The sequence below is a fragment of the Salmo salar genome, chromosome 16 (genome assembly GCF_965601325.2).
Source record: "Salmo salar chromosome 16, fSalSal1, whole genome shotgun sequence".
Taxonomy (NCBI): domain Eukaryota; kingdom Metazoa; phylum Chordata; class Actinopteri; order Salmoniformes; family Salmonidae; genus Salmo; species Salmo salar.
The window spans coordinates 18,943,590-18,965,962 of NC_138306.1; the positions used below are offsets into that span (position 1 = coordinate 18,943,590).

General features: G+C 44.9%; 1 protein-coding gene across 1 annotated transcript; it reads right to left on the bottom strand.

The window, feature by feature from the left end:
• Nucleotides 1-388: 388 nt before the first annotated feature.
• On the bottom strand, nt 389-18,519 carry sspn (sarcospan (Kras oncogene-associated gene)). Its single transcript, NM_001146512.1, has 3 exons — nt 18,173-18,519; nt 6,156-6,242; nt 389-1,224 (listed from the first exon to the last, which is right to left on the bottom strand). Exons 1-3 carry the CDS (start codon nt 18,431-18,433, stop codon nt 865-867), a joined length of 708 nt encoding a protein of 235 aa, NP_001139984.1. The 5' UTR covers nt 18,434-18,519; the 3' UTR covers nt 389-864.
• Nucleotides 18,520-22,373: the final 3,854 nt, after the last annotated feature.

Sequence of the window (22,373 nt, forward strand, 5' to 3'; positions counted from 1 at the left end):
TATCGAAGGAGGCCCTTTTGAATTGACGGCCTGCAAATGCGCAGTTCGGCCCGAGACAACCGTTAGACCCGATGAAGTCTTTCTGTGCATGAACTTCGCCATGACATCGCCTACAATGTGATTGAGGATTTTTATTGGCGAAGCAGTTTCTGCATATCTTCATACTGCGTTGTCTTTTGATAACATGCTCAGTTTGAGCTACTCCAGGAAGTGATGTTGCAGGCTAGCTCAGTGCTGCCCACTCTCATTGAGTATCTCAAGTTGAAGGCCGATTGGGGTTGAAAACAATAGCATTCCCCACAGTCCTAAACAGCAGTATGATAGAAGATTATAGAGATGAATACTTGCACAGCAAGAATCGTTTTTACGACCACAGTATGAGAAAAGTGTCTTGAGTTTGCTTTAATTGTAACATAATCAACACTATTATAGATTGTATACATTCAATTGTAGTGGCATAATAAAGATTTTTGCTGAATTATTTTGAAATCTCTGACAAAAATACATTGAACATCATGGTAGATCATTCCAAAACTGACAGTTTGGTAGTTTTGAATATTTTCTTCATCTATTAGAAATACAGTATCTCATGTAGCATTGGCAACTGCGAAAAGGTTCTCCACACAGTATATAAAAGTTGTGCGAAAAGCCATTATAGAAGAAGTCAACCACCCCAAAATGTAAATATGATTGAGAACAACCAAAACACACACACTTACGCACACACCAAAGTGTTTTGTGTAATACATCTCTGTCCATTCAAGTAGAATGAGCCGAAATGTTGATTGGCTGCTCTCCGCCTTACTCTACCATCAATAGTGGTATCAGCACCATCATGGGCCTCTTTTTTTTCTACATTTCCCATCAGACCTTCTGCCAGTGCTGGAAGGAGGGTGAGCCCATCTGTAGCCCCACAAAGAACACCTGGTAGCGGTGCTTCCACATGACGAAGGCCCCCAGGGCACACACCAGGGCCTGGGTCAGGTTCAGGGCAATCTGAAGCAGGAAGTACAACTTCAGGGTGCCTGTGACCTCTCCGCAGTCGCTGACTCCCGCGTAGGTGAAGGTCCTGGCGATTGGGTCGTGGGGGTCCAGGGTGCACACACAGTCGTCTCCCACCTCCAGGCAGCTGAAGCCGTTGGTCTGAGCATAATGGTGGCCAGAGAAGGCCATGACCAGGACAGAGAGGACCAGGCCCACTGTGCACAGGATGAAGTACAGCAGCTGGAGGAGGAGAGGAGAGGAAGTGAGCTTGTGTGTTGTAGTGTAGTGAATCATAGCATAGCTAAGCATAGTGGGGGATAAATACTTAGAGGTCATCCTTTAGGACCACTGCAGGGTCCTGTTTAGCACCAAATTATATAAATGATTTGAAATAGAGGACAGACTACCAATCACAACGATATTTCAAAGCTTTTTCTGTGTTGGAGCCTGAACATGACCCTGGTTGTCTACACTAGGGCTAAGAAGTGGCTTAAGTGTTAGCAGGCCATAGTGAACCAGGTATGCCCACTCTCTAGCCATATCAGTTTCCAATCCAAATAGGTTTCTGTCTGCTAACGATTATCTCCCCTCAAAGCAGCCAATAAATACCTGCAGATCCTGGCTACAGGCCAGAGGTAGAACCTGACAGAGCAAGACTGTCTTAAAGGGGAACTTCACTTTTTAACCTCATATTCATTATGTCCAGCACAGCAGCACCATACCAGTGTTTCCGTATTTCAAAACCTAAATGTAGTCAATTAGCTTATATAAGAAAATCACCCCCTATGATGTCATCGGGTCATTTTCAAAAGAATTCAGTTATTTTCACACAAAAAAAAAAACATTCTAGTTGAAAAGGACTGACTGCATTAAGTAGACAGTGTTCCTGTGAGAATCCCCTGCAGCCTCCCACTGTACCTTTATCCACATGCTGCGTACAGTCGTGGCCAAAAGTTTTGAGAATGACGCAAATATTAATTTTCACAAAGTCTGATGCCTCAGTTTGTATGATGTCAATTTGCATAAATAAAAGGTACAGGGATTGGACTGCTGGGGACTGGGGTAAAGTAATTTTCTCTGATGAATCCCCTTTATGATTGTTTGGGGCATCCGGAAAAAAGCTTGTCCGGAGAAGACAAGGTGAGCGCTACCATCAGTCCTGTGTCAAGCCAACAGTAAAGCATCCTGAGACCATTCATGTGTGGGGTTGCTTCTCAGCCAAGGGAGTGGGCTCACTCACAATTTTGCCTAAGAACACAGCCATTAATAAAGAATGGTACCAACACATCCTCCGAGAGCAACTTCTCCCAACCATCCAGGAACAGTTTGGTGACGAACAATGCCTTTTCCAGCATGATGGAGCACCTTGCCATAAGGCAAAAGTGATACTAAGTGGCTTGGGGAACAACACATCGATATTTTGGGTCCATGGCCAGGAAACTCCCCAGACCTTAATCCCATTGAGAACTTGTGGTCAATCCTCAAGAGGCGGGTGGACAAACAAAAACCCACAAATTCTGACAAACTCCAAGCACTGATTATGCAAGAATGGGCTGCCATCAGTCAGGATGTGGCCCAGAAGTTAATTGACACCATGCCAGGGCGGATTGCAGAGGTCTTGAAAAAGAAGGGTCAACACTGCAAATATTGACTCTTTGCATCAACTTCATGTAATTGTCAATAAAAGCCTTTGACACTTATGAAATGCTTGTATTTATACTTCAGTATTCCATAGTAACATCTGACAAAAATATCTAAAGACACTGAAGCAGCAAACTTTGTGAAAATTCATATTTGTCATTCTCAAAACTTTTGGCCAGGACTGTATTTGTCTTTGTACAGGTAACTGCCAAAATAAAGGAAACACTTGAGTAAATGAGGGATACAATGTCTGGTTCCTGAGTTAATTAAGCAATTAACATCCCAGCTTGCTTAAGGTCATGTATAAAAATGCCCAGTTGCCCATATTTTGCTAGAAGAAATTATCTCGGGGACTTTGAAAGAGGGGTGTCAAAGGAGTGTGTGTGTGTGTGTGTCACCAGATCTCAACCCATTTGAACACTTATGGGAGATTCTGGAGAGGCACATGAGACAGTGTTTTCCAGCACCATAAAAAAAACACCAATGACGTAATTTCTTGTGGAAGAATAGTGTCGCATCCCTCCAATAGAGTTCCAGGCACTTGTAGAATCTATGCCAAGGCGCATTGAAACTGTTTTGGTGGCCCAACGCCTTATTAAGACACTGTTGGTGTTTCCTTTATTTTGGTAGGTGCCTGTATGTCCACATTGAGTAAACGGGGTCTAAAATACAGCTTGATAATGTGCAAGAGTGGCTTTGTGTGGTTTATGTAATTCCATTGTACAATCAAAATAACACTAGCCCTTCATCTAAATCCACAGGTTATGTAACAGAGCCCTGATTCGCACTGTATTTACACTCCGTTACATGCTGCTTATAGCATTATGTAATGTTTGATGCTTGCTTGATTTGAAATGGCGTTAAAAAAAATGTAAACAGCTGTGAAAAATGGAGAACTGAAGTACGTCATGAGATGTATTGTACTGCCAACTGCTGTACATAAATTACATAAAAATAAGAGCATCACAAAGTCTTTCATATATCGCTGTACTCAATGTTATGTTGTTCTATGAACTTTAGGAAGACATAAAGATAATAAAAATAGGGAGAATATTTGGTTGCGTACATTTACACCACTGATTGTATTACTTTTTAAATGTATTGTTCAGTTCACGTTATGTCTACTTCACATACATTTTGAGTGGAGGAAGTCGCCTTTGAAAATATTGTATTTGTACGCAGCTCAGTCACGATGGGCAAACAGTGGTATTCCTACTCTAATTGATTGGACATTCCAACTGCCTACATTGTCTGGCCAATTAAATGAGACAAGTCATGTCCAATAACTGTGCTCATCTACCCATAGGCCTCCTACAGGGCCTTGCTAGTAGGCATGCTGTGCTCTGCATTTCTCTCTATACTGTACATACAGTGTCACATTCAAGGTGCAACCACACAACCCTAGTCAGACCTGGGTTCAAATTGTATTTTAAATCATTTCAAATATTTTATTGAGGTTGCCTGTTGCAATGGAACTATACTGAACCAAAATATAAACACAATATGTAAAGTGTCGTTCCCATGTTTCATGAGCTAAAATAAAAGATGCCAGACATTGTCCATACGCACAAAAAGCTTATTTCTCTCAAATTTTTAACACAAATGTATTTAAATCCCTGTTAGTGAGCATTTCTCCTTTGCCAAGATAATCTATCCACCTGACAGGTGTGACATATCAAGAAGCTGATTAAACAGCATGATCATTACACAGGTGCACCTTGTGCTGGGGACAATAAAAAGCCAGTTTTGTCAAACAATGCCACAGATGTCTCAAGTTTTGAGGGAGCGTGCAATTGGCATGCTGACTGCAGGAATATCCACCAGAGAATTGAATGTTAATTTCTATACCATAAGCCGCCTCTAACATCGTTTTAGAGAATTTGGCAGTACGTCCAACCGGCCTCACAATCACAGACCAGGTGTAACCACGCCAGGCCTCCACATCTGGCTTCTTCACCTGCGGGATCATCTGAGACCAGCCACCCGGGGAGCTGATAAAACTGTGGGTTTGCACAACCAAATAATTTCTGCACAAACTGTCAGAAACAATCAGAAACCGTCTCAGGGAAGCTCCTTCCCAGGGTCTTGACCTGACTGCAGTTTGGTGTCGTAACCGACTTCAGTGGGCAAATGCTCACTTTCGATGGCCACTGGCACGCTGGAGAAGTGTGCCCTTCACGGATGAATCCCGGTGTCCACTGTACCGAACAAATGGCAGACAGCGTGTATGGGGTTGTGTGGCTGAATGTTTTGCTGATGTCAACCTTGTGAACAGAGTACCCAATGGTGGTGGTGGGGTTGGGGTTATGGTACGGGCAGGCATAAGCTATGAACAACGAACACAATTGCATTTAGTGATGGCAATGTGAATGCACAGAGATACCGTGACCAGATCCTAAAGCCTATTGTCATGCCATTCATCCTCCGCCATCACCTCATGTTTCAGCATGATAATGCACGGCACCAATGTCGCTAGGATCTGTACACAATTCCTGGAAGCTGAAAATGTTCCTACATACTCACCAGACATGTTACCCATTGAGCATGTTTGGAATGCTCTGGATCGACGTGTACGATAGCGTATTCCAATTCCCACCAATATCCAGCAACTTCGCACAGCCATTGAAGAGGAGTGGGACAACATTCCACAGGCCTCAGTCAACTGCCTGATCAACTCCATGCGAAGGAGATGTGTCGCACTGCTTGAGGCAAATGGTGGCCACACCAGATACTGACTGGTTTTCTGATCCACGCCCCACTTTTTTTTTTAAGGTGTCTGTGACTCACAGATTCATATCAGTATTCCCAGTCATGTGAAATCCATAGATTAGGGCCTAATTCATTGACTGATTTCCTTATATTAAATGCTTATTAAAATCACTTAAGACAAACAATTTAGGTCACTGACGATCACGTTAACAAGAAACACTGGTTGAGGGGCAGTACTCAATACCCCACTCGACAGACAGGTTCCAGTTTTAAAATAATAAAATCACTTAAGTTAGTCTCTACAATGGTTAGTGGAAGGACAACAAACGTGGTCTTCCTCAAAGGGAACTTTTGAACCTTGTAAAGAGTGCCTAAGCTACTTTTTAATGTTGTACCATTTAGTATTTTTTTAATAGTTTGTATCACAGTAAAATCTTTGAAATTGTTGCATGATGCATTTATATTTCTGTTCAGTGTAATAGAATAGTCACAAAGTGCAAACCTCGCCTATCTGGCACTACAGCTATTCTAAAACAAGTATTTTAAAGATTTTAAATAGTATTTGAACCCAGGTCTGCCTACAGTATGTCAATGTGGCAATCAATGTTCTCTGTGTTGTAGTATATCTTCCCTACACATTAGTCTAAATCAGATGAATTGACTCTAACTACAACCTGGTTGATTTGAATGAGACGGGCATGTGTTTGATAATGAATGGCATTCTCCTGTATAAACATGACTAATTGTCCCATTAGAGAGAGTTTGCCTTGGTCTCCGCTCAGTTGGACAGGAAATGATGTCAGAGGGCATGTGGGTCTCACTTTGGCGATGAATTGCATGGAGGTCCTCTCATCTGGTACGTAAGTGATGCAGTAGAGGAGGAAGCCCAGCAAGGAGACCACACACAGCTAGAGAAACATAGAACACAGAGGAAAATGGATTTAGTGGGGGTTATTCTCTGACTTAAATGCTTTGCAAAATATCATTCTCCAATGTGTACTTAAAAAATACAAAGGCTGCTTTGAAAAGGTGTATATACTGGTATTTAGTCCAGATCATTATGAGATGATTTTAAGACCGTAGGTGTCTTGCATGCTCATGAAAGTCTTACGGTGCATTATAACTGCATCATAATGCATTATACCTGCATGCTTTTTATTTTCTGAATGGCATATGTGTTATTGAGAAACTGAATCCATTCGGATCTGAGAAACAGATATTCATCCCAGGATTTGATCTGCTGATACCAAGTGTTGCCATGGTTTTCTAACACACACACAACACATACAAGCAAACCTCTTATCTTATTTGCAGCTGAGGGGCCTTTTCAACCCTCTTCAAGCTGTTTATCCCAAGTTCGCTATTGATATTGTGCACTTTTAGCATCATATTGTCCAAGTTGTCATCTGATAACATTATCAATGCTATGGCAAATTAAGTAGTTTTCCTCATTTTTTTGCGATAACACACTATTGCAGTCTTGTGACTAATATGCAGCATCTAACTTAATTGTTTTCCCCAGGTTCTTAAGCGGTCAGGAATCAGAATCCTCTAGAAGGATCTTGGTGACCTCTGTGTTTGTCACCGGGTCGTGAGTCACGTGAGGACAGAACCCGAGATGGATGTACCCTGTGTAAGCTGAGATGCTTCCGATTGCACACATCTGTACACACTGTAATTAGGGCATACTGGAAACTGAGAGAAAACGACATGTTTTTTTCCTCTACAGAAATGCAAACGTGAAGTATCTCACATAGATTACATGATTATGTTAAAGAAATGCTCACTACCATACATTGCCCTAGAAAAACAATACTAGATTAGACGGTATGGGAACCTAGTCAGGCCCCTGTGCTATCATTAGTAGGCCTCTATAGCCTTGAGGCTTAAAGGGTTCATCATTGTACTTCCTATAGATTCTATATGGAAATGCTGTGTGTTATGTAAGTTGTATTACTTCTAACCCTGTGAGACCCAAGCATAAATTCAAATTAGGAAAATGTTTTTATTACCCTTCAGAAATAAACTACATAACCAAATGTATGTGGACACCTGCTCGTCAAACATCTCATTCCAAAATCATGAGCATTAATATAGAGTTGGTCCCCCCTTTGCTGCTTTAACAGATTCCACTCTTCTGGGAAGGCTTTCTACTAGATGTTGGAACATTGCTGCGGGGATTTTAGGCCTGGCTCGCAGTCGGCGTTCCAATTCATCCCAAAGGTGTTCGATGGGGTTGAGGTCAGGGCTCTGTGCAGGCCAGTAAAGTTCTTCCACACTGATCTCGACAAACCATCTCTGTATGGATCTCGCTTCGTGCACAGGGGCATTGCAAATTTGGAAGCACAGAATCGTCTGGAATGTCATTGTATGCTGTAGCGTTAAGATTTCCCTTCACTGTAACTAAGGGGCTTAGCCCGAAATATGAAAAACAGCCCCAGACCATTATTCCTCCTCCACTAAACTTTACAGTTGGCATTGAGGCAGGTAGCGTTCTCCTGGCATCCGCCAAACGCCGATTCGTCCGTCAGACTGCCTGATGGTGAAGCGTGATTCATCACTCCAGAGAACCAGTTTCCAATGGCGGCAATCTTTCCACCACCCCAGCTGACGTTTGGCATTGCGCATGGCTATTCTAGGCTTGTGTGCGGCTGCTCGGCCATGGAAAGCCATTTCATGAAGCTCCCGACAAACAGCTCTTGCACTGACTAGCTTCCTGAGGTATTTTGGAACTTGATAGTGAGTGTTGCAACCGAGGACAGACGATTTTTACGCGCTTCAGCACTCAATAGTCCCATTCTGTGACCTTGTGTGGCCTACCATGTCGCAGCTGAGCCTTTGTTGCTCCTAGATGTTTCCAGTTCACAATAACAGCACTTTCAGTTGACTGGGGCAGCTCTAACAGGGCAGGAATTTGATGAACTGACTTGTTGGAAAGGTGGCATCCTAGGACGGTGCCACATTGTCACGCCCTGACCTGAGAGAGATGTTTTTCTCTATTTGGTTAGGTCAGGGTGTGATATGGGGTGGGCATTCTATGTCATTGTATTTCTTTGTTTTGGCTGAGTATGGTTTCCAATCAGAGGCAGCTGTCTATCATTGTCTCTGATTGGGAATCATACTTAGGCAGCCCTTTTTTCCTCCTTCAGTGTGGGATCTTCTTTTGTACAGCTCAGTATAGCCTGCAGAACGTGATGTTCGTTTTCCGTTGTTTGTTGTTTTGATTTAGTGTTCTGAGTTATAATAAATATTGAACATGAGCACTAAGCATGCTGCACATTAGTCTCCTACACCTTACGAAAACCGTCACCGAAGATCCCACCACAATAAGACCAAGCAGCGTGGTATGGACCAGTGGACATGGGAGGAGATTCTGGACGGGAAAGGACCCTGGAGTCAGGCTGGGGAGTATCGCCGTCCGAGGGAGGGGATTGAGGCAGCGAGAGAGGAGCGGCAATATTACGAGGCACTATACCAACCACGGGGCAAGCACGAGAGGCAGCCCCCCACACGGGGAGATTGGCTAAGTCAGGGTGGAGACCTGAGCCAACTCCCCGTGCTTACCGTGGTGAGCGAGTGACTGAGCAAGCATGCGGTCATGCACACTGTGTCGCCAGTGAGCATTCACAGCCCGGTGCGCTTTGTGCCAGCGCCCCGCATTTGCCGGGCTAGAGGAAGCATTCAGCCAGGAAGGGTGGTGCCAGCTCAGCGCTCCTGGTCTCCAGTACGCCTCCTCGGTCCAGGATATCCTGCGCCGGCTCTGAGCACTGTGTCGCCAGTGCGCATTCATAGCCCTGTGCCAGCGCCCCGCATTTGCCGGGCGAAAGTAAGCATCCAGCCAGGACGGGTTGTGCCAACTCTACGCTCGAGACCTCCAGTGCGCCTCCACTGCCAAGTATATCCTGTGCCTGCCCCACGTACCCGGCCTCCAGTGGGTCTATCCAGCCTGGTACGCCCTGTGCCTGCCCCACGCATCTGGCCTCTAGTGCGCCTGCCCAGTCCGGTGTGTCTTGTTCCTGCTCTCTGCACTCGCCCTGAGGTGCGTGTTACCAGTCTGGCGCCACCTGTGCCAGCCCCACGCATCAGGTCTCCAGTGCGCCTTCCCAGTCCAGAGCTTCCGGCGGCAGTTCCCAGTCCAGAGCTTCCGGCGACAGTCCCCAGTCCGGTGAGACCTGTTCCGGCTCCACGTAAGAAGCCTCCAGTGATGATCCATGGCCCAGAGCCTGCATGGATGATCCATGACACTAAGCCTCCAGTGATAATCCATGGCCCGGAGCCTCCAGTGATAATCCATGGCAAGAAGCCTGTAGGGATGATCCATGGCCCGGAGCCTGTAGGGATGATCCATGGCATGAAGCCTCCAGTGATAATCCATGGCCCGGAGCCTCCAGTGATGATCCATGGCACAAACCTCACCCTCTCACCTTCCCCCCCTACACACAAGGCAGGCAATACGCTTGACCTCATCTTTACTAGATGCTGTTCTTCCACTAATCTCATTGCAACTCCCCTCCAAATCTCCGACCACTACCTTGTATCCTTTTCCCTCTTGCTCTCATCCAACACTTCTCACTCTGCCCCTACTCGGATGGTATTGCGCCGTCCCAACCTTCGCTCTCTCTCACCCGCTACTCTCTCCTCTTCCATCCTATCATCTCTTCCCTCTGCTCAAACCTTCTCCAACCTATCTCCTGATTCTGCCTCCTCAACCCTCCTCTCCTCCCTTTCTGCATCCTTTGATTTTCTCTGTCCCCTATCCTCCAGGCCGGCTCGGTCCTCCCCTCCTGCTCCGTGGCTCGACGACTCACTACGAGCTCACAGAACAGGGCTCCGGGCAGCCGAGCGGAAATGGAGGAAAACTCGCCTCCCTGCGGACCTGGCATCCTTTCACTCCCTCCTCTCTACATTCTCCTCTTCTGTCTCTGCTGCTAAAGCCACTTTCTACCACTCTAAATTCCAAGCATCTGCCTCTAACCCTAGGAAGCTCTTTGCTACCTTCTCCTCCCTCCTGAATCCTCCTCCCCCTCCCCCCCCCCTCCTCCCTCTCTGCGGATGACTTCGTCAACCATTTTGAAAAGAAGGTTGACGATATCCGATCCTCGTTTGCTAAGTCAAACGACACCGCTGGTCCTGCTCACACTGCCCTACCCTGTGCTTTGACCTCTTTCTCCCCTCTCTCTCCAGATGAAATCTCGCGTCTTGTGACGGCCGGCCGCCCAACAACCTGCCCCCTTGACCCTATCCCCTCCTCTCTTCTCCAGACCATTTCCGGAGACCTTCTCCCCTTCCTCACCTCGCTCATCAACTCATCCTTGACCGCTGGCTACGTCCCTTCCGTCTTCAAGAGAGCGAGAGTTGCACCCCTTCTGAAAAAACCTACACTCGATCCCTCCGATGTCAACAACTACAGACCAGTATCCCTTCTGTCTTTTCTCTCCAAAACTCTTGAACGTGCCGTCCTTGGCCAGCTCTCCTGCTATCTCTCTCAGAATGACCTTCTTGATCCTAATCAGTCAGGTTTCAAGACTGGGCATTCAACTGAGACTGCTCTTCTCTGTGTCACGGAGGCTCTCCGCACTGCTAAAGCTAACTCTCTCTCCTCTGCTCTCATCCTTCTAGACCTATCTGCTGCCTTTGATACTGTGAACCATCAGATCCTCCTCTCCACCCTCTCCGAGTTGGGCATCTCCGGCGCGGCCCACGCTTGGATTGCGTCCTACCTGACAGGTCGCTCCTACCAGGTGGCGTGGCGAGAATCTGTCTCCGCACCATGCGCTCTCACCACTGGTGTCCCCCAGGGCTCTGTTCTAGGCCCTCTCCTATTCTCGCTATACACCAAGTCACTTGGCTCTGTCATATCCTCACATGGTCTCTCCTATCATTGCTATGCAGACGACACACAATTAATCTTCTCCTTTCCCCCTTCTGATAACCAGGCGGCGAATCGCATCTCTGCATGTCTGTCAGACATATCAGTGTGGATGACGGATCACCAGCTCAAGCTGAACCTCGGCAAGACGGAGCTGCTCTTCCTCCCGGGGAAGGACTGCCCGTTCCATGATCTCGCCATCACGGTTGACAACTCCCTTGTGTCCTCCTCCCAGAGTGCTAAGAACCTTGGCGTGATCCTGGACAACACCCTGTCGTTCTCCACTAACATCAAGGCGGTGACCCGATCCTGTAGGTTCATGCTCTACAACATTCGCAGAGTACGACCCTGCCTCACACAGGAAGCGGCGCAGGTCCTAATCCAGGCACTTGTCATCTCCCGTCTGGATTACTGCAACTCGCTGTTGGCTGGGCTCCCTGCCTGTGCCATTAAACCCCTACAACTCATCCAGAACGCCGCAGCCCGTCTGGTGTTCAACCTTCCCAAATTCTCTCACGTCACCCCGCTCCTCCGCTCTCTCCACTGGCTTCCAGTTGAAGCTCGCATCCGCTACAAGACCATGGTGATTGCCTACAGAGCTGTGAAGGGAACGGCACCTCCATACCTTCAGGCTCTGATCAGGCCCTACACCCAAACAAGGGCACTGCGTTCATCCACCTCTGGACTGCTGGCCCCCCTACCTCTGAGGAAGCACAGTTCCCGCTCAGCCCAGTCAAAACTGTTCGCTGCTCTGGCACCCCAATGGTGGAACAAGCTCCCTCACGACGCCAGGACAGCGGAGTCAATCACCACCTTCCGGAGACACCTGAAACCCCACCTCTTTAAGGAATACCTAGGATAGGATAAAGTAATCCTTCTAACCCCCCCCCCCCCCCCCCTTAAAAGATTTAGATGCACTATTGTAAAGTGGTTGTTCCACTGGATATCATAAGGTGAATGCACCAATTTCTAAGTCGCTCTGGATAAGAGCGTCTGCTAAATGACTTAAATGTAATGTAAATGTAAGCCTCCAGTGATGATCCATGGCGCGGAGCCTGCAGTAATGATCCATGGCACAGAGCCTGCAGCGACGGCCTACAGTCCGGAACCTCCTGAGACAGCCCACAGTCCGGAACCTCCAGCGACGTTCCCCAGTCCAGAACCTCCAGCAACGTTCCCCAGTCTGGAGCCTCCAGCGACGGTCTGCAGTCCAGAGTCTCCAGCGACGCTCTGCAGTCCAGAGCCTCCAGCGACGGTCTGCAGTCCAGAGTCTCCAGCGGCGGTCTGCAGTCCAGAGTCTCCAGCGGCGGTCTGCAGTCCAGAGTCTCCAGCGGCGGTCTGCAGTCCAGAGTCTCCAGCGGCGGTCTGCAGTCCAGAGTCTCCAGGGGCGGTCTGCAGTCCAGAGCCTCTGGCGATAATCCACGGTCCGGTTCCTTCGACGACGATCCACTGTCCGGTGGAGGGATCAGCGGGCGGAGCGGGGGCTACGCCCCGAACCGGAGCCGCCACCATGAGTGGATGCCCACCCGGACCCTCCCCTATAGGTTCAGGTTTGCGGCCGGGAGTCCGCACCTTTGGGGGGGGGGGGGGGTTACTGTCACGCCCTGACCTGAGAGACGTTTCTCTCTGTTTGGTTAGGTCAGGGTGTGATATGGGGTGGGCATTCTATGTCATTGTATTTCTTTGTTTTGGCTGAGTATGGTTTCAAATCAGAGGCAGCTGTCTATCGTTGTCTCTGATTGGGAATCATACTTAGGCAGACCTTTTTTCCTCCTTCAGTGTGGGATCTTGTTTTTGTACAGCTCAGTATAGCCTGCAGAACGTGATGTTCGTTTTCCGTTGTTTGTTGTTTTGATTTAGTGTTCTGAGTTATAATAAATATTGAACATGAGCACTTACCGTGCTGCACCTTGGTCTCCTTCACCTTACGAAAACCGTCACACACATTGAAAGTTACTGAGCTCTTCAGTAAGCCATTCTACTGCCAATGTTTGTCTATGGAGAATGCATGGCCGTGTGTTCAATTTTATATACCTGTCAGTAACGGGTGTGGCTGAAATAGCCGAATCCACTCATTTAAGGGGGGAATACACTTTTGTATATATAGTGTAATTGTAATAGGCCTCTGATTATGAAAATAATGTGTTTTTTAAATTTCAAGTTTGTTAAAAAAAATGCAACATTAGGCTTCAATGGTAGGAAAATGTGTGTTAATAAAAAAAGGAGAAATTCTGTTAAAATCACATCAAAATGGATGAAAAGCATTGACATATAACACTGAAATTAAGTCCTATTTTGTCTGAAATAGCCAAATTGATCAATTCGATCATCCACATTTTTGTATTTCGCTATCAAAAAGATAGATATTTTCAATATATATGAACTATTTGTTGGGTTTTGTATGCATGGAGAACATCTACTGTAGTGGAGACTTGTCATAATATTTGGTTGTCCATTCTGGATTAATGTAGAGAGAGAACCTTCTATCTTACTTCTTTACCATAAAATGAATGGTCGTCAAAGGCAGTATTCTTACCTCGTATACTACACACAAAAAAAAGAAAAAAAAAAAAAAGAAAGTTTTTTGTTCTTTTGATGTGCAGAGGGGACATCAAAGTTACTCTTGAAGTATTTTGTTGTCCATATTTGCAGAATTTTGAAGGAGAACAATCTCTCTAATTTGTCTATCAATATATGAATGTGGCCCAATGGCTCAGTTTGGCAACCCTTTAATCCCAATGTTGTGTTTTTGCAACACTTACACAACTACCTCTAGCTCTGGCTCAGAATGTTTGTTTATCAATTCATATTTTTTTTACATAATCACTTTATCTTAGAGAAGACAGGAACAAATATTTCTAGTCATTTACTTGCATGGATAGCCTACAACATATGCTTGCGTAGGGGGCCAGTATGGTCTTATACGAGTCGGAGGGTTTCTAATGTTTCAGAGACTACTGATGCCACAATAATCACACAACAAATACTACTAAGAGATACATCTGGGTCTAAGGAGATGCACTATGTAGTGTTTGACATGATTTTTGCGTTTAGGACCTGTACCGGATGCAAGTTAGGAAATATTGCATTTTCACATTGGGTCTCATACAATGTTGTTTCAACTGTTACTACTGTGCAGTAATAACAGTAGGGTATAAGGGCAATGTAAAGTAAAGTGCTACCTTCAGTTTCTTTCAGTATTATTTGCTTTATTTATCTGTAGACATTAGCAAACTAAAGGATCAGGGTAAGAGGCTACTGCCCCACACCTGGCATTCTAGAGTTGTTGTTGTCATGCCATGACTACAGTTGCCATGACTACAGTTGGGAGAAAGTTTGAAACTTATAGAAGGGTCTGCCACGAAATGAGTGCCTTTTGCATCCCTTTGATATTTTAAGTAGAAATTGTGCACCAATATTGAAATTTCAAATGAAGACCACACAGAGAATTCAATAAATCTGATTTTTAATATGAATAAAGGCTTGCTGAAGTGCTCAAATTCAGCATTTTGACATGTCCCTCCGTCAACCCTCTGTCAGTTCTAGGAAGGTTTTTACCCACTTAATTACAAAACCTCTCCAAGTTTCCCCATCATTGTAAAGCCCTAGTTATTTTGTTGCTTTAACAAATTCATTTCTGAAGATTAACCCTGCTACGTGAACTCTCGTCTTAACAGGGTGAAACTATTCATTTTTAAATATTTATTTCAAAAGAAACATTGAACATCTATTTGTCAAATCATAGAATAAAAGTGTGAGCTGTTCTCTTTTTGGCCATTTTCTGGTGTTTTGTGGTGGAAAACTGAGTGGGTTGAGCATAACACGTCAATCCTGTTATCAATCGCTAGACAGTCTGGAAATGTTTTAACAATAAATAAAAAATTGTGAAGCTTGCATTCAATTACCACTCCCTGTTGCACACAACACTCTTCCAATTCCCCCTGTCACAATGGGATTTATGGCTGATTTAAGAAGAAATCGTAAACCCTGTTAGTCAATACTGTTAGTCAACCCTGTTACTTTATTTGGCAATTAATATGCACTTACTATCATTTTTTTTTATTTAATGGGAAAATGTGTTTTTATGAATGTCATCTTTATGACAGAAAGTTAAAATGAGATGAAATCAAATGTTTCTTTTGACCAAGTTACACTCCTTAAAAGGCACCGAAGTGGTAGAATGACCTAGAAACTCTTTAAGCCAGTTAACTATTTCTAGAGGGGATCGATCTAATCAACAGTAAGAGAGTGAGGGAGCTAATGTGAAAATAACATCAAGCTAATTGGTAGCAGTCAACATGTTGACATTTAGAATGTCACCCAATTTGTTGGATGAGACTGAGGGAGGTTAACGTGGGTCATCCATCAGGAAAACAAGGCAAACAAGGCAACTTTTAACCTGAAACTGGATCATAATTGTTATTTATGGTATCATTAGTTATTCTTTTGCCTGGCCAGAAATAAAATAACGGTATATGGAAAACTACAGCCACTGTATGTCACTGCACGGCACACTACGCTCCATATTGAATAGGGAGTACATCTGAAATAATTTCCTATGTAAAACCACATGGCACTAGTAAATGACTATGAGTCATCCTATCCATGTGTCATGTTTATCTCTGTGTCATATGAGGCGGGGAACTTTCCCATTAAAACACAAGTTGAAACAGCTATAGAAAAGGCAGTAAAGCATGATAAACAACCCTTATTTTGAGTTTAGATGTAACTAATGTAAGATAATGTGTGAATAGAGAGATAAGACTCGGCTGATAAGTAGGTATGTGTAGATACAGTGAGGGCAAGGTGGATGTACAGTAGGGACAAAGTCTGAGTAGAATGACGTATGGCGTACAAATTGAAGAGGTATCTTTGTGTTGAGACAAAGATGGCAATGAGGAGACAAGATGGTGATGAGGAGTACAAACGTCTGTGTGGCCATGCCATAGACATACAGTTGAAGTCGGAAGTTTACATACACCTTAGCCAAATACATTTAAACTCAGTTTTTCACAATTCCTGACATTTAATCCTGTTAAACATTCCCGGTCTTAGGTCAGTTAGGATAACCACTTTATTTTAAGAATGTGAAATGGCAGAATGATAGTAGAGAGAATAATTTATTTCAGCTTTAATTTCTTTCATCTCATTCCCAGTGGGTCAGAAGTTTACATACACTCAATTAGTATTTGGTAGCATTGCCTTTAAATTGTTTAACTTGGATCAAATGTTTCGGGTAGCCTTCTAAGAGCTTCCCACAATAAGTTGGGTGAATTTTGGCCCATTCCTTCTGACAGAGCTGGTGTAACTGAGTCCGGTCTGAAGGCCTCCTTGCTCGCACACGCTTTTTTAGTTCTACCCACACATTTTCTATAGGATTGAGGTCAGGGCTTTGTGCTGGCCACTCAAACACCTTGACTTTGTTGTCCTTAAGCCATTTTGCCACAAGTATGGTTGGGGTCATTGTCCATTTGGAAGACCCATTTGCGACCAAGCTTTAACTTCCTGACTGATGTCTTGAGATGTTGCTTCAATATGTCCATATAATTTTCCTTTCTCATGACGCCATCTATTTTGTGAAGTGCACCAGTCCCTCCTGCAGCAAAGCACCCCCACAACATGATGCCGCCACTCCCGTGCTTCACGGTTGGGATGGTGTTCTTCGGCTTGCAAGCCTCCCCCTTTTTCCTCCAAACATAACGTAATGATGGGCATTATGGCCAAACAGTTCTATTTTTGTTTCATCAGACCAGAGGACATTTCTCCAAAAAGTACGATCTTTGTCCCCATGTGCAGTTGCAAACCGTAGTCTGGCTTTTTTTATGGCGGTTTTGGAGCAGTGGCTTCTTCCTTGCTGAGCGGCCTTTCAGGTTATGTCGATATAGGACTCGTTTTACTGTGGATAAAGATACTTTGTACCTGTTTCCTCCAGCATCTTCACAAGGTCCTTTGCTGTTGTTCTGGGATTGATTTGAACTTTTCGCACGAAAGTACGTTCATCTCTAGGAGACAGAACGCGTCTCCTTCCTGAGAGGTATGATGGCTGTGTGGTCCCATGGTGTTTATCCTTACGCACTATTGTTTGTACAGATGAACGTGGTACCTTCAGGCGTTTGGAAATTGCTCCCAATGATGAACTAGACTTGTGGAGGTCTACAATTTATTTCTGAGGTTTTGGCTGGTTTCTTTTGATTTTCCCATGATGTCAAGCAAAGAGGCACTGAGTTTGAAGATAGGCCTTGAAATACATCCACAGGTACACCTCCAATTGACTCAAATCATGTCAATTAGCCTATCAGAAGCTTCTAAAGCCATGACATCATTTTCTGGAATTTTCCAAGCTGTTTAAAGGCACAGTCAACTCAGTGTATGTAAACTTCTGACCCACTGGAATTGAGATACAGTGAATTATAAGTGAAATAATCTGTCTGTAAACAATTGTTGGAAAAATGACTTGTGTCATGTACAAAGTTGATGTCCAAACCAACTTGCCAAAAGTATAGTTTGTAAACAAGAAATTTGTGGAGTGGTTGAAAAACGAGTTCTAATGACTCCAACCTAAGTCTATGTAAACTTCCGACTTCAACTGTACATACTGTATGTGTTTATACACATCATTAGGCCATGCATGCAGTGAAGGTAAAAGATAGGTCCATTCAGCTACATTCTGGGGGATGAGGCAGTACAACCCAGTGTGCATTGTAGGTGAAGTGCATGGGAGACACGGTAGATAGAGTATCAGGACAACAATAGTGGCCATATTGAGAGTGCATGCATGTAGATACACAAGGTTGCATTGGGTTGTTAGACGATGAGGACGAGGATCCATGCAGTCACGTAGTGAGGCGAGTTGAAGATGGACATAGGGACCTAAGTCACTTAAGGCAAAGGCCCATGCAGCTACAACAGTGGCACAAGGCCATATTAAGTGTCCATGCATACAGAAAGACGAGGTGGGTCCATGCTTACAATGATGCCGGCCCAGTGTGGTGTCTCCCTGGCCAGAAGTGAGGGGCTGATGGTGACCATGAGGAAGGCCACGGCTGTGATGGCCACCCCCAGCAGCAGCTGCAGCAGGGCAATGAGCAGGGGGAAGCGACAGCCACAGCACTTGTGGGCATCCTCGGGCGCTGGGCCTCCCTCGTCTGCTTTCCCCCCTTTCTTCTCCTGGATGGGGGGCGCTCCTCCGCTCTTCTCCCCTCCTCCAGATCCCTTCTTTCCTTCTCCCATTCTTCACCTTCTGCCTTGAGATGAGACTAGGGCGTATTCTTCAGCTCCTTGGGAGGTTGTTTTCTCTTTCTCTATTCTCTCTCTTTCCTTTCCCGTTTCTTTGTCAGTGTCTTACCGTTGTGCTGTCTGTCAGTGTGCTACCCTGCTCCCTGCCACGCCCCCCGTTCCCTTCCCCTCTCTGCTCAGGGTTCCTCTCAGTATTATCCCTGCTCGGCTGCTAGGCTATTTGGAACCAGAGAAGGCTCTGAACTAATATGGAAAACATTTAGGGCAGATTCCTGGAGCGGCTCCGGGCGCCACATATAGCAGAGCAGCAGCACACTGTGAAGTAAAAGAGGAGGAAAGGGGGGGCAGAGAAGACACAAGGGGGGACTCCAACACACGATCAGAAGCACCACTGTGAACAGACAATTGCATATAAAATGAAGAAAGCTTGTTTTAATATGAAATAAAAAAGCAAGTTCAGTAGCAGTTGGGCCTATGGGTTAAAGGAAGATTGGCACAGAGGACGTCACCAACGTCATTCTCGAATGAGAGTGGTTGGATCACTGTTGTCTACACCATTACACGGACAAGTGCTGGAAGTCAAAGTCACATGATTTAGTGGAAGAAGTAATGTGATCGGGAGACATGTGAAGGCATTACTATAGCTCTGATCCTCTATTAAAATGATCAAAACATGGATTAATTGGTCCAATTACAGTTCAGCCTCTAGGGTATATAAGGAATTTGGGGGTATTTTATTAAATAGCTATGCCAAAGTAATGGAATAAGTCATTACATATTATTATATGGTTTCAGAGAAACCGGGGCCAGACGATTTTCCCAGACGTCATGTGACTTGACCAGGAAAAACTCTTGGGATTATACCCTATGGAATCCAGCATTTTTATCTGGTCAGGTCACATGGTTAAGGAAAACTCATATGGCCCTAAGATGTTGGTTACCTATCCCAGAAAGTTAATACACAGCTAGCACATAACTTTCTGAGAACCATGTGTTTCTTAGCTGGGAATTTCAGTAGTTATGTATCTAATTAGCATAATAAAGAAATCCCCATGAAAATCGGTCAGTTTAAGCTAGAGATATCAGTTTGCATTGGATGTGTCTCAATCCACCGCATTCGCCTAAGTCGCCCTTCTGCATCTGCGGTAAAAGGTGACAGAGCTAGAGCAGTGCTTGTCAGACCATGAGACATCCCGAAAATCGGTCTTCTCACAAAATCGTTTGAATGGTTTGTGAAAAGAGGACTCTCATGAACACAATGGTGTTCTACGGTTTGCTCTACAACCCCTACAAGTGTCTTGGGACTCGTCTGAAGTCGGTTTAGCCGATTTGCCAAATTCTGTCTGTAGCGTCCGAACAGTTTGGGCTACACACTAATATGACCCCTCTGTGGAAAGATGAGAATCTCCTATATGTCAGTTGTTTTGCTCTAGGATTCCCACATGCCTCACAAGATTCATCTGAAGGTCCCCTGGTACCAGTTGAAAAAATGAATGGAAGTATACAGTGCATTTGGAAAGTATTCAGACCCCTTCACTTTTTCCACATTTTGTTACGTTACAGCCTTATTATAAAATGGATTAAATCATGTTTTCCCCTCATCAATCTACATACAATACCCCATAACGACAAATCAAAAACAGGTTTGTATAGATTTATGCAAATGTATTCAAAATAAAAAAACTGAAATAATACATTTACATAAGTATTCATACCCTTTACTCAGCACTTTGTTGAAGCACCTTTGGTAGCAAATACAGCCTTGAGTCTTCTTGGGTATGACGCTACAAATTTGGCACACCTGTAATTGGGGAGTTTCCCCCATTCTTCTCTGCATATCCTCTCAAGCTCTGTCAGGTTGGATGGGGAGCGTCGCTGCACAGCTATTTTCAGGTACCTCCACAGATGTTCGATCGGGTTCAAGTCCGGGTTCTGGCTGGGCCACTCAAGGACATTCAGAGACTTGTCCCGAAGTCACTCCTATGTTGTCTTGGCTGTGTACTTAGGGTCGTTGTCCTGTTGGAAGGTGAACCTTCTCCCCAGTCTGTGGTCCTGATCGCTGTAGAGCAGGTTTTCATCAAGGATCTCTCTGTACTTTGCTCCGTTCATCTTTCTCTCGATCCTGACTAGTCTCCTAGTCCCTGCAATTGAAAAAAAATCCCCACAGCATGATGCTGCCACCGCCATGCTTCATCTTAGGGATGGTGCCAGGTTTCCTCCAGACGTGATGCTTCGCATTCAGGCCAAAGAGTTCAATCTTGGTTTCATCAGACCAGAGAATATTGTTTCTAATGTTCTGAGAGTCCTTTAAATTCCTTTTGGCAAACTCCAAGTGGGCTGTCATGTGCCTTTTACTGAGGAGTGGCTTCTGTCTGGTCACTCAACCATAAAGGCCTGATTGGTGCAGTGCTGCAGAGATGGTTGTCCTTCTGGAAGGTTCTCCCATCTCAACAGAGGAACTCAGGAGCTCTTTCAGAGTGACCATCGGGGGCCTCCCGAGTGGCGCAAGGCACTGCATCGCAGTGTTAGAGGCGTCGCTACAGACCCGGATTCGATCCCAGGCTGTATCGCAGCCAGCCGCGACCGGGAGACCCATGAGGCGGTGCACACTGGCCCAGTGTCATCCGGGTTAGGGGAGGGTTTGGCTGGCTGGGATGTCCTTGTCCCATCGCGCTCTAGCAACTCCTTGTGTTGGGCTGGGCGCATGCACACTGACTTCGGTCAACAGCTGTACGGTGTTTCCTCCGACACATTGGTGCGGCTGGCATCCGGGTTTTGCAAGCAGTGCGTCAAGAAGCAGTGTGGCTTGGCAGGGTCGTGTTTCAGAGGACGCATGGCTCTCGACCTTCGCCTCTCCCAAGTCCGTACGGGAGTTACAGCGATGGGACAAGACTGTAACTACCAATTGGATATCATTAAAAAGTAAAATATATATATATATATATACATATCAATATATTCATTTTTAAATAAAACATAAAAAGGGTGACCATCGGGTTCTTGGTCACCTCCCTGACCAAGGCCCTTCTCCCCTGATTGCTCAGTTTGGCCAGGCGGAAATCTCTAGAAAGTCTTGGTGGTTCCAAACTTCTTCCATTTAAGAATGATGGAGGCCACTGTGTTCTTGGGGACCTTCAATGCTGCAGAAATGTTTTGGTACCCTTCCCCAGATCTGTGCCTCGACACGATCTTTTTGCTCTGATATGCACTGTCAACTGTGGGACCTTATATAGACAGGTGTGTTCCTTTCAAAATCATGTCCAATCAATTGAATTTACCACAGGTGGACTCCAATCAAGTTGTAGAAACATCTCAAAGATGATCAATGGAAACAGGATGCACCTGAACTCAACTTGGAGTCTCATAGTAAAGGGTCTGAATACTTATGTATATAAGGTATTTCTGTTTTAGTTTTTTAATATAAATTTGCTAAAATGTATAAAAACATGTTTTTGCTTTGTCATCATGGGGTATTGTGTGTAAATGTATGAAGATTTAAAAGAATATATATATTTTAGATGAAGGTTGTAACGTAACAAAATGTGAAAAAAGTTTTAAAAAGTATTTGTTGTTCCATGTTGTAAATATGTTATGCAGGTGTTTGTGTGGGCTAATAGCAATAAGCCCTGGGTGTTGCTTTGGGATTACCACTGTCATCGTAGTTTTGCCACTAGCTCGGTTTCCATCCAGCTGCCGACAGATTTTCATGCAAATAATCTAAAATCCGCATAAGAACAATATGGGCATTTTCCCACCAGAGATGTGTTTCCATAAAATTAACCTGTTGCAGATAACAGGCTGTGCGTGATGACGTAGTGCACATAAAAATAACTTTTGTGTTTAAATTCCCGTTTACCAAATAAAGAATGCAAGTTAAATGGTTTTGCATTGCATTTTCAACTCTACTGATCGTTTTGTCCCCACCAAAAATTGC